The sequence below is a fragment of the Cucurbita moschata genome, unplaced genomic scaffold, assembly GCF_002738365.1.
Source record: "Cucurbita moschata cultivar Rifu unplaced genomic scaffold, Cmos_1.0 Cmo_Scf00002, whole genome shotgun sequence".
Classification (NCBI taxonomy): Eukaryota; Viridiplantae; Streptophyta; class Magnoliopsida; order Cucurbitales; family Cucurbitaceae; genus Cucurbita; species Cucurbita moschata.
The window spans coordinates 3,445,556-3,464,542 of NW_019268518.1; the positions used below are offsets into that span (position 1 = coordinate 3,445,556).

At 40.0% G+C, this 18,987-nt stretch overlaps 1 protein-coding gene and 1 long non-coding RNA gene across 2 annotated transcripts; one reads left to right on the forward strand and one right to left on the reverse strand.

Annotated features, from left to right (window-relative positions):
* Positions 1 to 2,663: 2,663 nt before the first annotated feature.
* On the reverse strand, positions 2,664 to 5,709 carry LOC111462588. Its single transcript, XR_002713765.1, has 2 exons — positions 5,352 to 5,709; positions 2,664 to 2,898 (listed from the first exon to the last, which is right to left on the reverse strand). It is a non-coding gene; the product is annotated as an uncharacterized LOC111462588 (long non-coding RNA).
* Positions 5,710 to 7,861: 2,152 nt separating this feature from the next.
* On the forward strand, positions 7,862 to 9,878 carry LOC111463113 (probable acyl-activating enzyme 5, peroxisomal). Its single transcript, XM_023106935.1, has 2 exons — positions 7,862 to 7,930; positions 8,129 to 9,878. Exons 1-2 carry the CDS (start codon positions 7,874 to 7,876, stop codon positions 9,854 to 9,856), a joined length of 1,785 nt encoding a protein of 594 aa, XP_022962703.1. The 5' UTR covers positions 7,862 to 7,873; the 3' UTR covers positions 9,857 to 9,878.
* Positions 9,879 to 18,987: the final 9,109 nt, after the last annotated feature.

An 18,987-nucleotide genomic window follows, 5' to 3' on the forward strand; every position in this document is an offset into this window, starting at 1 on the left:
CATTTTTTTTTTAAATGGGTAACTCGCTCGTATAGCCTAACCCTAACAACACATAGAGACATGAAACTTAATCATGTCAATAGCCTCGAGTGCTTAACAGAGAAGCTATGAGCCTAAACGACATAGTTATGTGAATATCCACAGACAGTATGGTTCATAGAAAACAAAAAAGTTGGCATGAATATGCTAGATTGGTCGAAAACCATATAAAGAGAAAAGACTCAACTGTACTTTGTTCGTGGAGACATATTTATACTCACAAACTTTGGAGTTTATCTTAATAAAAACTCTAATTATTATATCAATTAAAATCTTGAACCTTTACATATGCGTCAATTTGTACGAGCTTCGTGGACTCATAATTTTATTAATTAAACTATGAACAATTTTAAAGGAATTAATTTAGATTATCAATTTAAAAATCGTAAATACATCGATTCTTACTACTAGAGTTGTTACTACCTTCGTGATATTTAAAATTTTAAAGAACGCTTCATTTTTATAAAAAAAAAAATAATAAAAATGTTCATAAACAACTCCTATGCATAAAATTAAAATACTTTTATTTTGGGATCCCAAGAAAAAAAACTATTGCTTTAATAGAATATTGGAAACAAACTTTAACTCCTAAATCCACCCAAATGGGTACCAAAATAATTTATAAGAAAAAAAGAAACATATGTGAAACGTGACTTCTTTTTCCCTCCTAACATCGTTAATATATCATCTCGTGACGTGTCATGCACGTTTCTATCCTTATTTAAAAAAATTTAAAAGAAAAAATTTAGTATTAAAAATACTCGGTAAGCAACTTCATATTAAATTAAGCTATGCATTTAGATTTATGTTGGTAGAACTTTAATATATAAGTGCATATCAATGTTTGTACTTAGAGATGTTGAACATACATCATATTTAGACCATTAAATACGTAACTTTTATGTAACATCACATGCATGAAGTCCCACAAAAACACGACCTTTCCATCAATTTGTGTGACCTTGAACTTGGAGGGCTTGAAATGTACAATCTTGAGATTCTTGATACTTTTATTTACTTTCTATAGTTAATATATTTGACATTCCTTGTGGGAGGCTTGGAGATTGGCTCATGAACTATATATTGGGTCGATTCGTTGTTAGTTCATCTCCCTGTATTTAGCGATCGGTCGAGTGTTGACAATGTAATTTGTTCGTGTTTAGATTGTTTTCTTGCAAGGAGTGGTCTTTACAGCTTTGATTATGGCATTGTGCCTATATTTTTTATTGCAAAAGCCTGTGGTGTAACTTTTACGGTGAGATCTTACATCGATTGAAGAGGGGAATAAATCATTTTTTATAAGGTTAGGAAAGCCTTTCTCTAGCATATATATTTTAAAACCATAAGGCTGATGACAACACGTAACAGGCCGAAACGGATAAATCTACTAGCCCGCTGATTGGTTAGAGAGGGGAACGAAACATTCCTTATAAGGGCGTGAAAATCTCTCCCTAACTGACGGATTTTAAAACTGTGAAATACGCGATTGACCGAAGCGACTAATATTTGCTAATAGTGGATTTAGACGGTTACATTTACTCTTGTTTCCTTTGATTTGGCTGAAGATCGTAGCAGTATGCACTCGTCGGTGTTGATCTGTATCGTGTTACTCGATTTGTTTCCGAGATTAGAGTGGGTCTTGATGTCGTTAAAACTCGAGTCGAGGAGCTGAGGAAGTAGTGTTCTTGTTGGCTTAAATTAAACCACAGAATTGTCTTGCACTGTGGAGAACGATTCTTTATTATGGACCCCTTGCTTTAATTGTATTTGTTCCACATTGTTGGAACTGTACTAACAATCTATTTCCTGCTTGAATGGTGGATTCATGACGAAGGACTCTTTTAACTATGCTGAAATCGAAATCTTTTATTGTCTGCTCAAAAGATAGTCTTTTTGAGAGTGTAACAAAGCTACGATATTATAAAACCATTCCTTAAAACTAAATCTTTCCTTTTCATCACTGTGCACATCAAAGTGTTATATTTTCTTTTCATCACTGTGCACATCAAAGTGTTATATTTTCAGGTGATGGGGATGGGATTTAGAGACATCAAGTTAACATAGTGTGAGGTCCCACATCGGTTGAGGAGGAGAACAAAACATTCTTTATAAGGGTGTGAAAACCTCTCCCTATTAGACCCGTTTTAAAAACTTTGAGGGGAAGTCCGAAAGAGAAAGCTCAAAGAGAACAATATCTACTGGGAGTGGCCTTGGGCTGTTACAAATGGTATCAAAGCTAGACACCGGCAATGTGCCAACGAGGAGGCTGAGCCTCGAAGGGTGGTGGACGCGAGACGATGTGCCAACAAGAACACTAGGGCCCCAAAAGGGGTGGATTGAGGTGTCCTACATCAATTGGAGAAGGGAACGAGTGGAGGTAAGAACGCTGGGGGAAGGAGGTGGATTGTGAGATCCCACGTCGGTTGGAGAGAAGAACGAAACATCCTTTATAAGAGTGTGAAAACTTTTCCTTAAAAGACACATTTTAAAAATCTTGAAGGAAAGTCGGAGGGAAAGGCCAAAGAGGACAATATCGGCTAGGCTGTCTTTTAGCATCACTTATATCTTCCAAATTTCTTGCATTTTCTTGATATTTTTTTGACATTTTCTCAACACTTCCACGATATTCATAAGACCCGTATTTACTTCAAAAACTTTCCGAGTTACGAAAACATCAATAACAACGTATGCATGTCAATAAACATTTCTGCATCATCCTGCACATCAATATAAAAAGATACAAACCTAGAAAGCTGTGAGTATAAGCCAGTTGCATTGGTAAAGAATTTAAGGGAATGGCCACATATCAAACCCCTCAGGCTTCTTCACAAGGATCTGATTGTATTCTGGTCTTGATGTCTGCAGTTGTTTGCCACATTATTAGAATCTCTTAGCTTTTGCACATGAATAGAGGGAGAATAAGAAAAATAGATAATGAACAGTAATCATACTATGGATAATTAACGAGATAAGGATGTTCGTGATCTAATTAATGATAAGGCAAATAAACAACAGAGGAAGTGTTAATGTCAAGTTTTTGCTAAATAATTTATTACAAAGATTAGTTTCAAGAACTAAAAATATTCTTTTTTATAAAATATTTATGAGCTAACATAAAATCTAGACATAAAGAGTATTATAGAGTGTTTGCTCATTTGTTCCAAAGGTTAAAAAAGCAAAAAGAAAAAAAAGCTTTTAAAATAGAAAACTAGAAAGTTAGTAATGGAACGGAGTAAGTATGGAAGTTCTACTTTGTTTTAGAGAAAAAATCTTGAATGAATAAAAGCCCAAACTCAACATGAGCATTCCTACGCTCAACTAACTAACTACTGCACCAAGCGCACTATGAATCTATCTGACTGTTGTTGAAAAGGGAGAGTGAGCCCACGAGTAACATAAACAATGAAATTAATCTTCAATGTTGACGTCTAGGCCTACATAGCGAACAACATCAAGAACTGTGAGATCTCACATCTGTTGGAGAGGGGAACAAAACATTCTTTATAAGGGCGTGGAAATCTCTCCCTAGCAAATGTGTTTTAAAACCATGAGATTGACGACAATTCGTAACGGACAAAAGCAGACAATATCTTTAACGGTGGGTTTGAGTTGTTACAAGAACGGTCTACAATAATTTATTCAAGAAAATCCAAGATATGAAGGTTTTTTTCCATAATCGTACAAATGCAATGCATCTCGCTATCTCAAACTGATTACACCTCAGAACGGAAAAGAAACAACCAAATTTATACAAGCTTATTGGAACTAAGAAGGAGAGAATCAATTCCCCTTTTCCTGAATTTATGAACAGAATCCATTCTACAATATGACCTCATTCTGAATCCTGAGAACTGCTTTCAGTCATCAATATGTTCACATTTCAAGAAGTTGCCCTGTTATACGCCAATGAGCTAGGGAAGGAAAGTGCTCCCAAGCGAACAATATAGCTATGGGAACTCCTAAATAATGGCACATATGTGGCAAAATGACAAGCAAAAGGCCGGAATATATTATTTCTAAGTGTGGTACATAAATATAGGGATTCACCAAAATAACTTTTACTGCAGACGTCTAGATTCTCCAAATGTTCTTTTTGGCAAGAGAAAATGGTTTCATTAATGCCAAAAAGAAGAGACAGATGAACAAGACATCAACCTATGACAAAACTCTATCCAAAGGAGATCATAGAAGTACAGCAGGGTTCACTCTCTTATTCATTAAACGTATTTTATTTCCTTTTGTACAAAGCTTTTCCTTCTGTATTGTGAATACTTTGTGTGTCTAGACTTATATTTTTCGTCCTATTGCGGACACGAACATATAAATCATTTATCTCTTCAATATATCGTTCCTCTATTTCGTATCTTGCCTTCTCCCTTCATCTCTTGCAATTCCACCCTTCGATCTTACAAACCTAAGAACTACCAACATTAAACGGTTCGTTCTCCACAATGAAATATAGCCTACGCCTAGAGAAGCATAGACTTGAAGTACAGTTTCCCTTATAGAAATCTGCTCAGAATTTGACCAAAGAACTACTATCCACTTGAAAGTCAGCCTTCAATAAGAAAGCCATGTCTAGCAATATAAAACTAGTCTTTTACCATGACTGGAGCAACAACAACCTATTTCCCAACCCCAAGGATCTCTTGACACTTCAAATGATTCTATTTTATAATATAGGCCAGCTCACTATTGCTTTCTAACGAGCCTGACATGAGACCGTTCTCGACCAACAGAAACAGCCATGTTCCATCTAATGCAGTCGTGGCTATCATAATTACAATCTGTTGCTTACTGTGCAAAATTTCTAATAGACCTCTCTATGATAACTTTTTTGATTTGTTTACTATTTATAAACATCATACACACATAAATATCTTCCTTGTCTTCTAATCTATAGATTTCTTCCTTGTTTTCTAATCTACTTTCAAAAATATTTTTCTTACCTTCTAGCCAAATTTTGAAAACCAAAAAACAGCAGTTTTTTTTCCCCTAAAACCTGAGTTTGTCATTCTGAAATTAGCGAAAAGTTCTAATGTTTTCACAAGTTTAGACTAAACCAGCACCTAGATACATTGAAAAAAAGGGAAAGAAGATTAACAGCTGCTCAGATTAAATCTAATTCGAGGGTCAAAGTAAACTAACATACACGAAACTTCTGATAACAAGATCCCAAAACAACGAATCAACAGCAAAGATGGCTCTGTACAATTATCATTTCGATCTATATCATCGGATCCAATCAAATTGAGACAGCAAGCCTCAAGACAGAGCAAAAATAAGAACAGACGAATAAGGGAGAAACTTACGAGATCTTTGAAGATAATAAAAGCTACAACGAAGAAGAGAATGAAAAGTATCTCAAACTCCGCCATCTTCAAGAATCTGAACGCCGTTTTCAGAAACCCTACAACCATCGATTCATTCCCATTCCCATTCCTGCTCCGACCACCTGCTCGAGCCATAGCCACCGATTACGATCGCTGCTTTTGACGAACTGTGGTTTCTCTTCAATGATCAAAGAGGAAAATGTAGAAATTTTCCTCTATCCAGATATTAATTTGGTCAAATTTCTCCCTTTCGAATTCGGAGAGTTGAACGCGTTAAGAGACTCCTCGATTTCATATGATATTTTATTCAGATTTCGGTTTGAACACTCTACTCTCCCTCAAAACAATTTCATAATTTTTTTTTTAATTTTTTTAATATCCTTTATTTAAACAATATTGTTGTTGTTTTAAAAATTACAATATTACTTTTCACCTTCATAAATATTTTTAATTTATAATAATTTATACGAATTTCAAATTTAATTTATATAAACATCTTAATCTTAATCACCTCACGTCGTTTCAATTCATAATCACTTATATTTTCATCCAATATTCTAGTAGATTTCTTATATTTTCATCCAACATTCTAATAGATTTCTACCATTTTATAATACAATCATTTAATTTTTCTGAAAAAAGTAATTTTCAACACATTTTAAAACATGTTACGAGGCAACATCCTCCAACGCCTTGTACCCGCTGTAGTTGAAGATGATCTTGCCCATAAACTTACTTTGCCAATTGATTAGGCACGAGAGGTACAACCAAGCCTATATCCATTTAGATGAAGTTACAAGACGTATAAAATAAGAGGAGCAATAATCATTCATGAACGTCACTCCAAAAGATTAACCTGATATAGTCTGAAGGAAGAAGAAAGTTCTTGTAGAGAAGTAGATAGAAGAGGTAACCTTACGACTCAACGATTAAATAGGTGAAAACTCACTCCATATTCTATGCGAGTCGGTTGACTCTGATTCGACCCCGAGAGAAACGTGCTCATAAGGGTACCATCAAATAATCAATAATAACCAATTTTAAAATTTGTATCACGACTAAATATTAAAAGATAAAAAATAATATTTAATTTATTAGTAAAATTTTAAATTTAATCGTCACAAAAATGAGAATTGAGTCTTTACCATTTATTAAAATTCTCATAAATACTTCATACATTAAAGATTATTTACTAAAGAAATAAATTCTAATTTTTTAAAATTATAAGAACTTAATTCTTACTTTTGGCATCTGAGTCTAAATTCGATTTCTAATTATCTATTAAGTTTAATTTTTTTCGTGATTAATTCTTTACCACTTTACTAATAATAATAATTTTGACGGATGTCCATTATCATTTTAGAAATTGATATCTTAAAAAAAAAATCTACTTATCAACTTAAAGAATTTGAGAATGAAATTAAATCGAAGAGTTTACTTTATCCTAAATTAATTAATTTAAATTGAAAATGAATTACACTCATTCAATTAACTTATTTTAATTTAATCCTATTAAATGTAATTAGTTTCTCAATTAATTATAATTAGATTAGTTTCTCAATTAATTATAATTAGAGTAGACATGATTTATGTAAATTAATTAATTTCTACCCTAGATCATATTATTCAAATTAATTTATAGTCTACATTTTTGTCACGTTTAAAAAAAAGAAAAAAAAAGAAAAATACTTAATCCACCAAAAAAAAAAAACTTGAATTTATTTATCTAATATGCATTTTTTAAGCTACTAAAATATATTTTTGAGGAAATATGAAATTGGTTTTTAATTGTTTCCTGTGTATAAAAAAATAAAAATAAATATAAACAAATTTACAACTCATGTTATAAATATATATATACATTAAAGTATATTAAACATGTATTAACTATCACATTAATTCTAATTCCATTAAAGTCAACTAATTAAGAATCATTTATAAACTAATTTCACACTTGAAATTAAATTGAATCAATATCTCATTTTTTTTTAATTTAATGACAAAAAAAAAAGATTTCTTTTCAACGGACTTGAAATTTCAAGTTAGGCGACCGAAATAGAGTTCATAACTAACACACAACACAACCCTCTATTTTCGAGTTAGTTGTCATTTTTTTTAAACATATAGTTATCTATGTTACATTAATAACTAAATCTCATAAAACTCAAATATCAAACTTTCATAACACATTACTAATTGTCATAATAATATTAAAAACAGGGTATGGCAGAATGGTTGGTAACTCTATTTTCAGATTGTTCCAACGGTGAAACCTACCCAAATTTTTAATTTTTTAAAAATTCAACCCAACCCAACTTAGTTTCAAATAAATTTCTCATAAATGAGTCATGAATTGATTTCGTTGATTTCGTGTATAAATTGAAGCTCTCGTAGTACAATTTGAGAGACTTCAATTATCAAAATAGCTCTCGTAGTACAATTTGGGAGACTTCAATTATCAAAATCTTCAACTCAACTCGACATTGATCGATTTAATAGGAATGTATAGCACTTTGACTTTGTGGCGTTCTATAAAGTTAACCTTTCAAGACTTAGCTGTAAGAAATTTTGGATTCATATCGAACATAAAGCTACCCACTTCTAACTTGTGTTTCTCTATATATAACACTTAATAAAAAATTTAATTTATAAGATTAAAAAATTGAGATACAAAGATTTTTATCAATTATTATTTTTTTTTTTGTATAATAAATTATCCTGTCGTCTTTCATTCCTCCAACTTCCAATATTTGCAGAGACGGAAACAGAGCAGCCATTACAGAGCACTAACGAAATCCTCCAAACCCATTTCCATGGAAGATTTGAAGCCAAGAACTCCTAATTCCGCTCCCCTCACTCCCATTGGCTTCCTCGAGAGAGCCGCCACCATCTACGGCGACTCTCCGTCCATCATCTACGGCCACACCACCTACACCTGGTCGGAGACTCACCATCGATGCCTTCAACTCGCCTCTTCCCTTTCCTCCTCCGGCATCCAGAGAGGCCACGTCGTCTCCGTCATCTCTCCCAACACTCCCCCCATGTACGAACTCCACTTCGCTGTTCCCATGGCCGGCGCCATTCTCAACACTATCAATACCCGCCTCGACGCTCGAACCATCTCCACGCTTCTCTCCCATAGCGAATCGAAACTCGTCTTCGTCCATCAAGCCTATTGTGCCCTAATCTCCGATGCATTGGCCTTGTTCCCACTGGAGACAAATCCGCCGTCGCTCGTCCTCATCGATGACGATGCTGCGGCGGCAGAGGAATCGTTGTCGTCCTCTGTTTCAATTCGTATCGATTTTGTCGATTCGTATGAGGAAATGATTCAAAAAGGTGATTCTAAGTTCCAGTGGATTCGGCCCATTAGTGAATGGGATCCGATCGTTCTAAACTACACCTCTGGAACCACGTCGTCACCGAAGGGAGTGGTTCACTGTCACAGAGGAGTTTTCATAGCTGCTTTCGATTCGCTTCTCGAATGGGGCGTTCCGAAGAATTCAGTTTATTTATGGACATTACCGATGTTTCACATCAACGGATGGAGTTTTTCCTGGGGAATCGCCGCCGTTGGTGGCACAAATGTTTGCATTAGAAAATTCGATGCGGCGTTGATTTTTTCCCTGATTCGTCGCCATCACGTCACACACATGTGTGCAGCTCCGGTGGTGTTGAATATGCTAACGAACTCTTTGGATAACCGATCGCTTGATCGGCCGGTCAAGATTCTCACTGGCGGAGCACCGCCACCTGCGGCGGTTTTGTTCCGCATTGAATCGTTAGGGTTTGATGTTACTCATGGATACGGATTGACGGAGACAGCAGGGATGGTGATTTGCTGCTCTTGGAAGACAGAGTGGAACCGGCTACCGGCGACAGAGCAGGCGCGGTTGAAAGCGCGGCAAGGTGTGAGGACTGCAGCGGTGGCGGCGGTAGATGTGGTTGATTTAGAGACCGGAAAGAGTGTGAAACAAGACGGAGTTTCGATTGGAGAGATTGTTGTGAGTGGAGGATCGATCATGGTTGGGTATTGGAAAGATCGAGAAGCAACGGCAAAGTCGATGACCGACGAGGGGTGGTTCCTTACCGGAGATGTTGGAGTGATGCATCCTGATGGATATTTGGAGATCAAGGACCGATCGAAGGATGTGATTATAAGTGGCGGAGAGAATTTGAGCAGCGTTGAGGTGGAATCGGTTTTGTATACGAATCCATCCGTGAATGAGGCGGCAGTGGTGGCGCGACCGGATGAGTTTTGGGGGGAGACGCCGTGTGCGTTTGTTAGCTTGAGAGAAGGATTGACTCGAAAGCCGACGGAGGAGGAGATTATTAAGTATTGTAGAGGGAAGCTGCCGCGATTTATGGTGCCGAAGACAGTGGTGTTCATGGCGGAGCTGCCAAAAACATCGACCGGAAAGATCAAGAAATATGTGTTGAAGGAAATAGCCATGTCAATAGGGTCGAAATCGAGCCGTTTATGAAGAAATCACTGAAAATCCGAGTTGTTCACGAATTATTAAACAATGTTTTAGAATGTTTAAGTTCATAGTTCTTTTCAATTAGTTCATTGTTTGTTTGTTTTTCGTCTAGGATCTTAATTCTTAACACATTGTCTATGACCCTAGTAGACCATCTCATAAACATGTAGGGAGTGACCCAATCATGTAGGAATTTGTATACATGATACGATCCTAGAGGATCATCTTATGTACATACAAGAACTGACCTCACGTACAAGTTCATATCGTTAAACCACGATCCTAGTAGAAATTTGTATATAAAGTGAGTGACCTCATATGTAACGACCCTAAATTTCTACATACCTAGAGTCGCCAATAACGTTTCATGCTCATCTCTAATGCAGAATAGAAACCTAAGAGTGTTCATCTTTATTAGCGGAAAAATTTAAAACTTCAGAACACATTTAAACATTGGAAAACACTGTCGGACTTACGTGTTTCAAACATCGTGCTGGAGTTCAAAAAAATAAAATAAAACGATTACAATTAATTAATATAAATGAATGAAATGCAAACGCCCTATCCTAACCAAGACTAGGAATTAAATATGCAACTATCCTATGCACGCGCCACAGTCTCTGATCACGATGCCGTCGTCAATCGTACATGGGCACCTTGCCTTTACCTGAAAAAAAAATAATATGGCACACGGCCTGAGTATTTCGAAGAAATACTCACTAAGTGACCCCACTATAGGGGGCCATGCTAATGCAAACACATGCAATCATGAATAGGAACCTATCTCTAATCATCTTAGGGGTGGCCTCCAGTCTCGGACAAATTGGATGTGTAGTACTTCCCTACACACGGCTCACACGTGCGAGTGTGAATCCCCAGGGCGCTCGCACACCCCCTGGACCCTCTGGTCAAGCTAATCTGTAGCGACGTCCGGAGGTCAGCGGAACCCCATAGTGTCATGTGCCTCATAAACACCCTCATCTGTGTGCATTCGCACCTGTGCGCATTCGCGCTCATCATAAGGTGCGCGTCCGCACTCATCGTCTCTAGGGGAAGTAGCCCTATGCTTATGAACATAAAAAATGCATGAGGTCCCTCTAAATCCATCGTAATGTCTCTTCTGACACAACCCTCTAGTCTCATCTCTTTGTTACTCTAGGTAACGCATACTCGTGGATATTTATATTAATATCATTTTCATGCTCTTAGGGTTGTGTCCTACATCGATCTAACGACATGATGCAATATGGCACTCATCATCATCTAGCATGCTCAATATGGAAAACATCATCATATTAAGGTAAAAATCATGCAATCATCATGCTCATCATAATGCCACAACGTGCGTCAAACATATCAAGCGTCACTTAACAAAATATGTATATACGGGCACATATCATCAAGCATCAAACAATTTATTTAGCCTATCCTATAGTAAGGCCACTTACTTGGTTGGCCTTGGCCGAAGTACTCCCTAAATAACTAAACGTAAGCTCCCGTTCTGTGAGAGCTGCTTCCTACGTCCCCGGGGTTTGTTTCCTATCACACCGTCCACCACTTTCCGTTAGTATTTCACAAATAATTTACCTATAGTTTAATAAATGTGAAATACGGCTCTGAAACGGCCTCGGATACCTTAATCGGGGCCGAAAACAGATTCGGGAGGGTCGGAACAGTGAAAACTGGGCTGAAAAACAGGTGAACTGAGCCAAACAGCTGTTGGAGCCGCCGGAGCATCACCGGAGGGAGCCTGAGCCGTTTGCGCCGAGTCGAGCCGAGGGACTGTCTGCGCCGTTGTGTGACACGTGGCAGCAGTAGAGAGAGCCACGTCGGGCGGTAGTGTCGGGTCGAAGCGCGGGTCGCAGTCCGATTCGGGTCGTGGTTCGGGTCGCGGGCTGTGGAAGGCTACTAGGCCAAGACTAATCGTTGGGCCTCGGATTACTGGGCTGGGCCGCAAGTGTTTGGTTTGCAGGGCGACTCAAGTGGACCGTGGGTCTAGTCTGGGTTGGTTCAACTGAAGCGTAGCTTCTGGGCCGGTTTGAGGTTTGGGTCGCTGTAGTTGGGCTGGGCCGAGGGCAGAGGCCAAGGGAGGAACAGGCTGGCTCTCCCGGGTTCTGGGTTCGGGTTGACCCGGATCTGTGGATCTCGTCTTCCTTACCCGACTTTGGTCGATTTTCCGGCGAGCTTTCTCTCTCCTTCCCGCGGCGTTTTCGTTGCCGATTTCGGTCCTCTTCCTTCCCTTTTTCTCTTTGTTCGTCGTCCTTCTTTCTTTTCTGGGAGTTTTGTGGCCTAAAAGCTCCTAAAAGCCACAGATCTAAGAATCGATTACGAAACCTAATTTTTCGACCTCGGTTACTGACGACGCTTACAAAATAACACAAAACGCACCCTAAGTTATTGTGCTTTCGTTAGGGATCCTTCTTATGGTGGTAACAGGTCGTTTGGTGTCGGTTTGAGGGTGGTTTGAGGGCTTGTCGAAGAAACTGGACACTCGCCGACGTTTGTCCGAAATCTCTCTCTCTCTCTCGAAAATTTTCTCTCTTTTCTCCCTTTGCAGGTGTTCTGAAGATGCTGGGTGTCGTGGGCTGAGGGCTGGGCGTGCTGTAGCCGTCGTTTCGCGTGAGTTCCGCGAAACTCGGCGGTCGCCGGAAAACTCGCGGGTTTTCCGGCGACTGAGTTTTTTGTTTATTTTTTTATTTTTGATTTATTTTTATTTTTTATTTACCTTTTTATTATACGTATATATATATATTTTCTTTCTTTCCGGGGTCGTTACATTATCTACCCCTAAAAAGAACTTTCGTCCTCGAAAGTCTCAAACTCTTGTACCAACTCGGGGTATTTCTCTCTTATTTCGTCCTCACGCTCCCACGTGGCTTCCTCACTGTGGTGATTCCGCCACAATACCCTAACGAACGCAATGCTCCTGTTGCGTAAGGTTTTTACTTCTCTAGCTAAGATTCTTACTGGTTTTTCCTCGTAGCTCAGATCTTCATTGAGCTGGAGTGGTTCGTAGTCTATTACGTGGATAGGATCCGTGATGTACTTCCTCAGCATCGACACGTGAAATACATCATGTACTCCTGAGAGGGCTGGAGGTAAGGCTAACTTATACGCTACCGGACCAACTCGCTCTAGGATCTCAAATGGTCCAATGAATTTAGGACTTAACTTGCCCTTATGTCCGAATCTTAACACACCTTTCATAGGTGCCACCTTGAGGAATACTGGGTCCTCCACCTCAAACTCCAGGCTTTTACGCCTTACATCGGCGTAGCTTTTCTGTCTACTTTGAGTGGTACGCATCCTCGCTCGAATTTTCTGGACAGCCTCATTGGTGAGTCGAACCAACTCGGATCCTACTAATTCTCTCTCTCCTACCTCGTCCCAACATAGTGGGGACCTACACCGTTTCCCGTACAGGGCCTCAAACAGTGTCATTCCAATAGTTGCTTGGAAACTATTGTTATACGAGAATTCCATCAGGTGGAGTTTGGAATCCCAACTTTCCTTAAAATCTAGTACGCAAGCGTGTAGCATGTTCTCAAGAATTTGGTTTAAACGCTCAGTTTGTCCATCTGTTTGGGGGTGAAAGGCAGTACTAAAGTCGAGGCAGGTACCCAGTGCTTTTTGAAGTCCGCGCCAAAACGCTGACGTAAAGCGTGGATCCCGATCCGACACTATAGACACTGGGACTCCATGTAGTCTTACTATTTCCTTCACATATAGTTGTGCCCAATTGTCAACTGTATATGTGACCTTCCCGGGTAGAAAGTGTGCCGACTTGGTCAACCTATCGACAACTACCCAGATCACTATATAGCCTTTGGGCGTTTTGGGTAAACCTACTATGAAGTCCATCGCTATGTTTTCCCACTTCCACTCTGGTATGCTTAGGGGCTGCAACAACCCCGCCGCCTTTTGTCTTGGAGCTTTCACTTGTTGACAAACTAAGCACTTTCTCACAAACCCGGCCACATCTCTCTTCATGCTCTTCCACCAAAAGTGTTGTTTTAAATCTTGGTACATCTTAGTACCCCCTGGATGCATGGCAAGTGGCAAGTTGTGAGCTTTCATCAGTATCTCCTTCCTTAAATTCTCTATTGTCGGAACACATAAGCGCCCCTGATACAATAGTTCTTCATCTGATGACTTCGAGAATCCATCTACTGGACTTTCGTCTAGCTGTCCTAGGACTTTCTGTAGGTTAGGATCCTCTCGTTGGGAGGTAATAATTCTCTGCCTAAGCGTAGGTTGTACCGTGAGTCGGGCCAGCTGTGCTATGACTCCCTCGGTCGCTACAGCTATGTTGGCTCGCTCAAACTCTCTTTGTACCCTCACTTCCCTCGTAATGAGGGCCGACGAGTGGACTGTCTTCCTACTCAAGGCATCTGCAACCACATTTGCTTTCCCAGGGTGGTACTGGATATCTACGTCATAATCCTTCACCAATTCTAACCACCTCCTCTGCCTCATGTTTAACTCCTTCTGGATGAAAAAGTATTTCAAACTTTTTTGGTCGGTAAAAATTTGGGTTTTCTCGCCATACAGGTAATGTCGCCAGATTTTCAGCGCGAACACTACAGCGGCCAACTCTAGGTCATGGGTAGGGTAGTTCTTTTCATATTCCTTAAGTTGACGAGATGCGTATGCGACAACCTTGCCGTGTTGCATTAACACACATCCCAGTCCTTTCATGGAGGCGTCACTATAGATCACATATCCTTCTGAGCTCTCGGGTACTATGAGTACCAGAGCGGTTACCAATCTCTCTTTCAGGTTCTGGAAACTTGCCTCACAAGCATCATCCCATCTAAATGGCACCCTTTTTTTTTGTTAACTTTGTTAAAGGCGAGGATATTTTAGCGAAGTCCTGCATGAACCTTCGATAATATCCCGCCAATCCTAGAAAACTTCTTACCTCCGTTACCGTAGTTGGGCGTTCCCACTTTGTGATCGCTTCGACCTTGGTGCGGTCTACAGATAATTCGTCCTTTGACACCACGTGTCCTAGGAAAGAGACTTGTCGTAACCAAAATTCGCATTTGGAGAACTTGGCGTACAACTTGTGCTCTCTTAGGGTGGTTAGGACTTTTTGGAGGTGTTCCTCATGCTCTAGGTCGGTTCTTGAGTATATGAGGATGTCGTCAATAAACACAATCACGAACATGTCTAGGCATTCTTTGAATACCCAGTTCATTAACTCCATAAACACAGCTGGGGCATTGGTGAGGCCAAATGACATCACTACGAACTCGTAGTGACCGTACCTTGTCCTAAACGCTGTTTTTGGTACGTCTTTCTCATTAATCCTAATTTGGTGGTAACCGGACCGAAGATCTATCTTAGAGAATACTGTTGCCTCTCTGAGTTGATCAAACAAGTCTTCTATTCTAGGCAGAGGATATTTGTTTTTTATGGTTCTCTTGTTTAGCTCTCTATAATCGATGCACAGACACATCGATCCATCTTTCTTCTTAACAAACAACATTGGCGCACCCCAGGGGGACACGCTAGGTCGAATGAATCATTTATCTAGTAAGTCTTGCAATTGCTCCTTGAGTTCCTTCAACTCTGCTGGCGCCATGCGATAGGGTGCTTTGGAAATAGGCCCAGTTCCCGGCTTGAGTTCGATGACGAAGTCGACCGCTCTGGAAGGGGGTATTCCAGGTAAGTCATCCGGAAATACATCCGGGAACTTGTTTACTATTGGCACGTTTACTAGGGTCTTTTCCTTTCCTCTTACGTCTACAACACATGCTAATATAGCCCATCCACCTTGTTGGACTAACCTCTTTGCTTTCATCATCGAGACTACCTTGGGGGTAACCCCGGTATTTGTGCCTTTAAATTTAAAGGTAGGTCCTGTCGGTGGTGAAAATTTTACTTCCTTTTTGCGACAATCTATACTAGTTTGATTTTCAGCTAACCAATCCATGCCTAGTATGACGTCGAAATGTATCATGTTTACCACCATCAGGTCAACGCTTAAAGTTTGGTTCCCTATGATTACTTGACCATCCTTTACTCTATCCCTAGATACTAAGTCTACCCCCGCAGGGGTGCTTACAGACATTTCATGCAATAAGGGTTCTAATTCGAACCCTGCTTGCACAACAAAAGGCATGGAAATAAAGGAATACGTGGAACCAGAATCAAATAAGGTAAAAGAGAAATGACCTAAAATGGATAGTGTACCTGTCACCACAGCGTCGGACCTCCCAGTGTTCTTGCTGGTTGACGCGTAGGCCTTAGCTTGAGCTCGCGGTGGTGCTGGTTGATCCGTTTGCTCTACTACTCTGGGCGGGTTTGCTTGTGCTGCAGCATTTCCGGCCGTGCAGTTCAAAGCGATATGCCCCTCTTGACTACATCTATAACACGCTCGGCTGCCAGCCATGCACCTCCCACCGTGTAGTCTTCCACAGATAGTGCACCCTTTCTCTCTTCTCCCTCTGGCCCCATCTTGATTCCTGAGGTTCCTATCAGTACGTCGGGGAGGGCGTCTCTCATCCCATCTAGAAGCGGGTCTGTTATTGGAACGGTGCCTACATGCTGGTGGTGGGCGGTTAGAGCCTCCTGATTCATGAGGACGCTTCTGCCCAATTATAACTGGCTCTTCACGTCGTTTCTCATCCTTTGGTTTCTCTAAAGCCTTGGCAGTTCTCAAGGCTTCCTCATAGGTCTTTGGGTTGAACGCCTCCAACATGCGGTGGATTCTTGGTACCAAACCCAATACAAATTTCTCTGTCATCTTTTCCTCAGTGTCCACCATGGACAGTGCAAATCTCTTGAGTCTATTAAACTCTCGGTTGTACTTCTCCATTGTGAGTCCGCCCTGTACCAAGTGGGCGAACTCTTGCTGCTTTTTAAGCCGCGCTGACTTAGGATAATATTCTTTAAGGAAGGTCTCCTTAAATCGTTCCCAGTTCATTGGTCCCCCTTCTGGGTTAAGAAGGGTGTTGTTATCTCTCCACCATATCTCTGCGTTCTTTTGTAGGACGAAGGTAGTACAGGCGACCTTTGGTTCTCTGGGCACTCCATAGTCTCAAAGGTGGTTTCCACCGCTGCAATCCACATTTGGGCTTCTATGGGGTCTACTAGGGAACCCGTGAATGGTCGAGGGTTGTATCTCTTGAAATCCCTTATCCAGTTTGAACATCTAACAGGTTGTGGAGGGTTTACTGAGGCATTGGCCTGAGTAGTGGCCTGTGCCTGTGCCTGTGCCTGTACCTGTGCCTGGGTCTGTGCTTGGGCTTGTTCCTGGGCCTGTTGTAGACTGGCTTGCTGATTGGTTACCAAGGTTTGAATTAGGGCTTGGATGGAGTCACACATTAACCTAGTATTAGCATCTACTCCCCCCACTGGGGGTGCAGCTTCAGGTGCGACTTGGAGTGGTAGGGTAGGATGGGGTGGAGGTTCTACTGGTGGTGGAGGCTCTACCGGTGGTGGAGGCTCAGCTTGTAGTGTTGCTTGAAGAGGTAGCTCAACTGGTGGTAAGACTGGGGGCGGCATAACTGTTACCGGCCCAGTCTCTGATCTTTCTTGAGGTGGGCCCCCTACTGCCACACCTCGTCCTACTTCTCTACGACGGGGTCGCCCCCATCCTCGTCTTCCTCTTCCTCGTCCTCTGGGCATGGTTCTATAAACCAATATAAGGTTGCTTAAGTCTAAGGCCTTAATACTATGCATATATATAAATAACAATACGCACACTATACAGTACATCGTAACGCCAAAGAAGTAAACATTCATCATGTTAAGCATCATATCATGCTACTAACAAAATTACTCAGCATGCAACACATGACACCAAAATACGTGGAATATCACAACCATTTCAATAATGCCAACATAAAAAAAATGCATGCGAGTTTTAAAACGTTTCTCATCTGAAGAAATTTATATATAAAGTGAGTGACCTCATATGTATTCTCATCTCATGTAGAGCACGAACCGAGCATAAGTATAGTAAAATCAAACATATGCATGTTAGAGTGATTTCATATCTGAGTTCATATTATTAGATGTAACGACTCGAAATTTTCTACTTAATTTAAGGTCGCTTTTGTTTATATATCCTAAACATTGAATGCAGAAGACCTCATTTAAATTCCATAAAACATATTTTTTATTTTAAAACACAGCCATGAACTTACGTGTTTCAAAAATATCTTTTAAACGACATAACAAAAGACTAAATAAAATAAATAAGCATTTAAATTAAAAACATCTTGTTCTAGCCTAAGTGTAAGAACATAAATACCATTATCCTATGCATGTGTTGTGGTCTTGAGTTGCGATGCCGTCGTCAGCCGAATGTCTTGCTTAGCCTGAAAAATGTAGTAGCACATGACTTGAGTATTTAAAGAAATACTCAGTAAATGACTCCACCATTGGAGTTAAATGCAAGAACATGCGAATGCAATGACGAGACTTATCCTTTCAATCTATTTTCCTACGGTACTATCCTAACGAGTAATTTGGACGTGTACCATATACTCTACACATAACCCATACGTGCGAGGATGGGCTCACGAGTCAGTTCGCATACCACTGGGTCACTTCCTTGCCGGGCGAGCATACTCTGGGAGCTCCTTAGGCCGGACCCCCGTTAGAACTAGTAACCGTCACGGCAGCGCTATGCAAAACATAACGAACATACCCCTGCCATTGGATGTACGTGTCTATACCCTCGTGATGGAATAGGGGTCTCCCCCTAAATGCATGTGCACACATAATGCATGAGGTCCCCAACATTTCTACTTTTATCATTAATGAATATATCCCCGCTATCCTCGTTCATGCTTAACATGTCATTTCTCATTTTTCAGTCTATGTATCATACATAATCCTAATGGGGTTACATTTCATTTTATTTATCATGATATCATGTCATTCATAACATGCTGTATACATACAATTTAGAAAATATAACATAACGCTCCATACTTTTAACATGTCCTTTCATAACGTGCAATTCATACAACAATTACCTTAATGGTCACACAAAACAATCTAAACATAACATATCACATCATAATATATCGTATCATAAACATGTCATATCGTAAACACTTCGTGGTCATATCGTTCCCTAACTTATCATAGCCTTAACGTTCTTATACCTATCACAG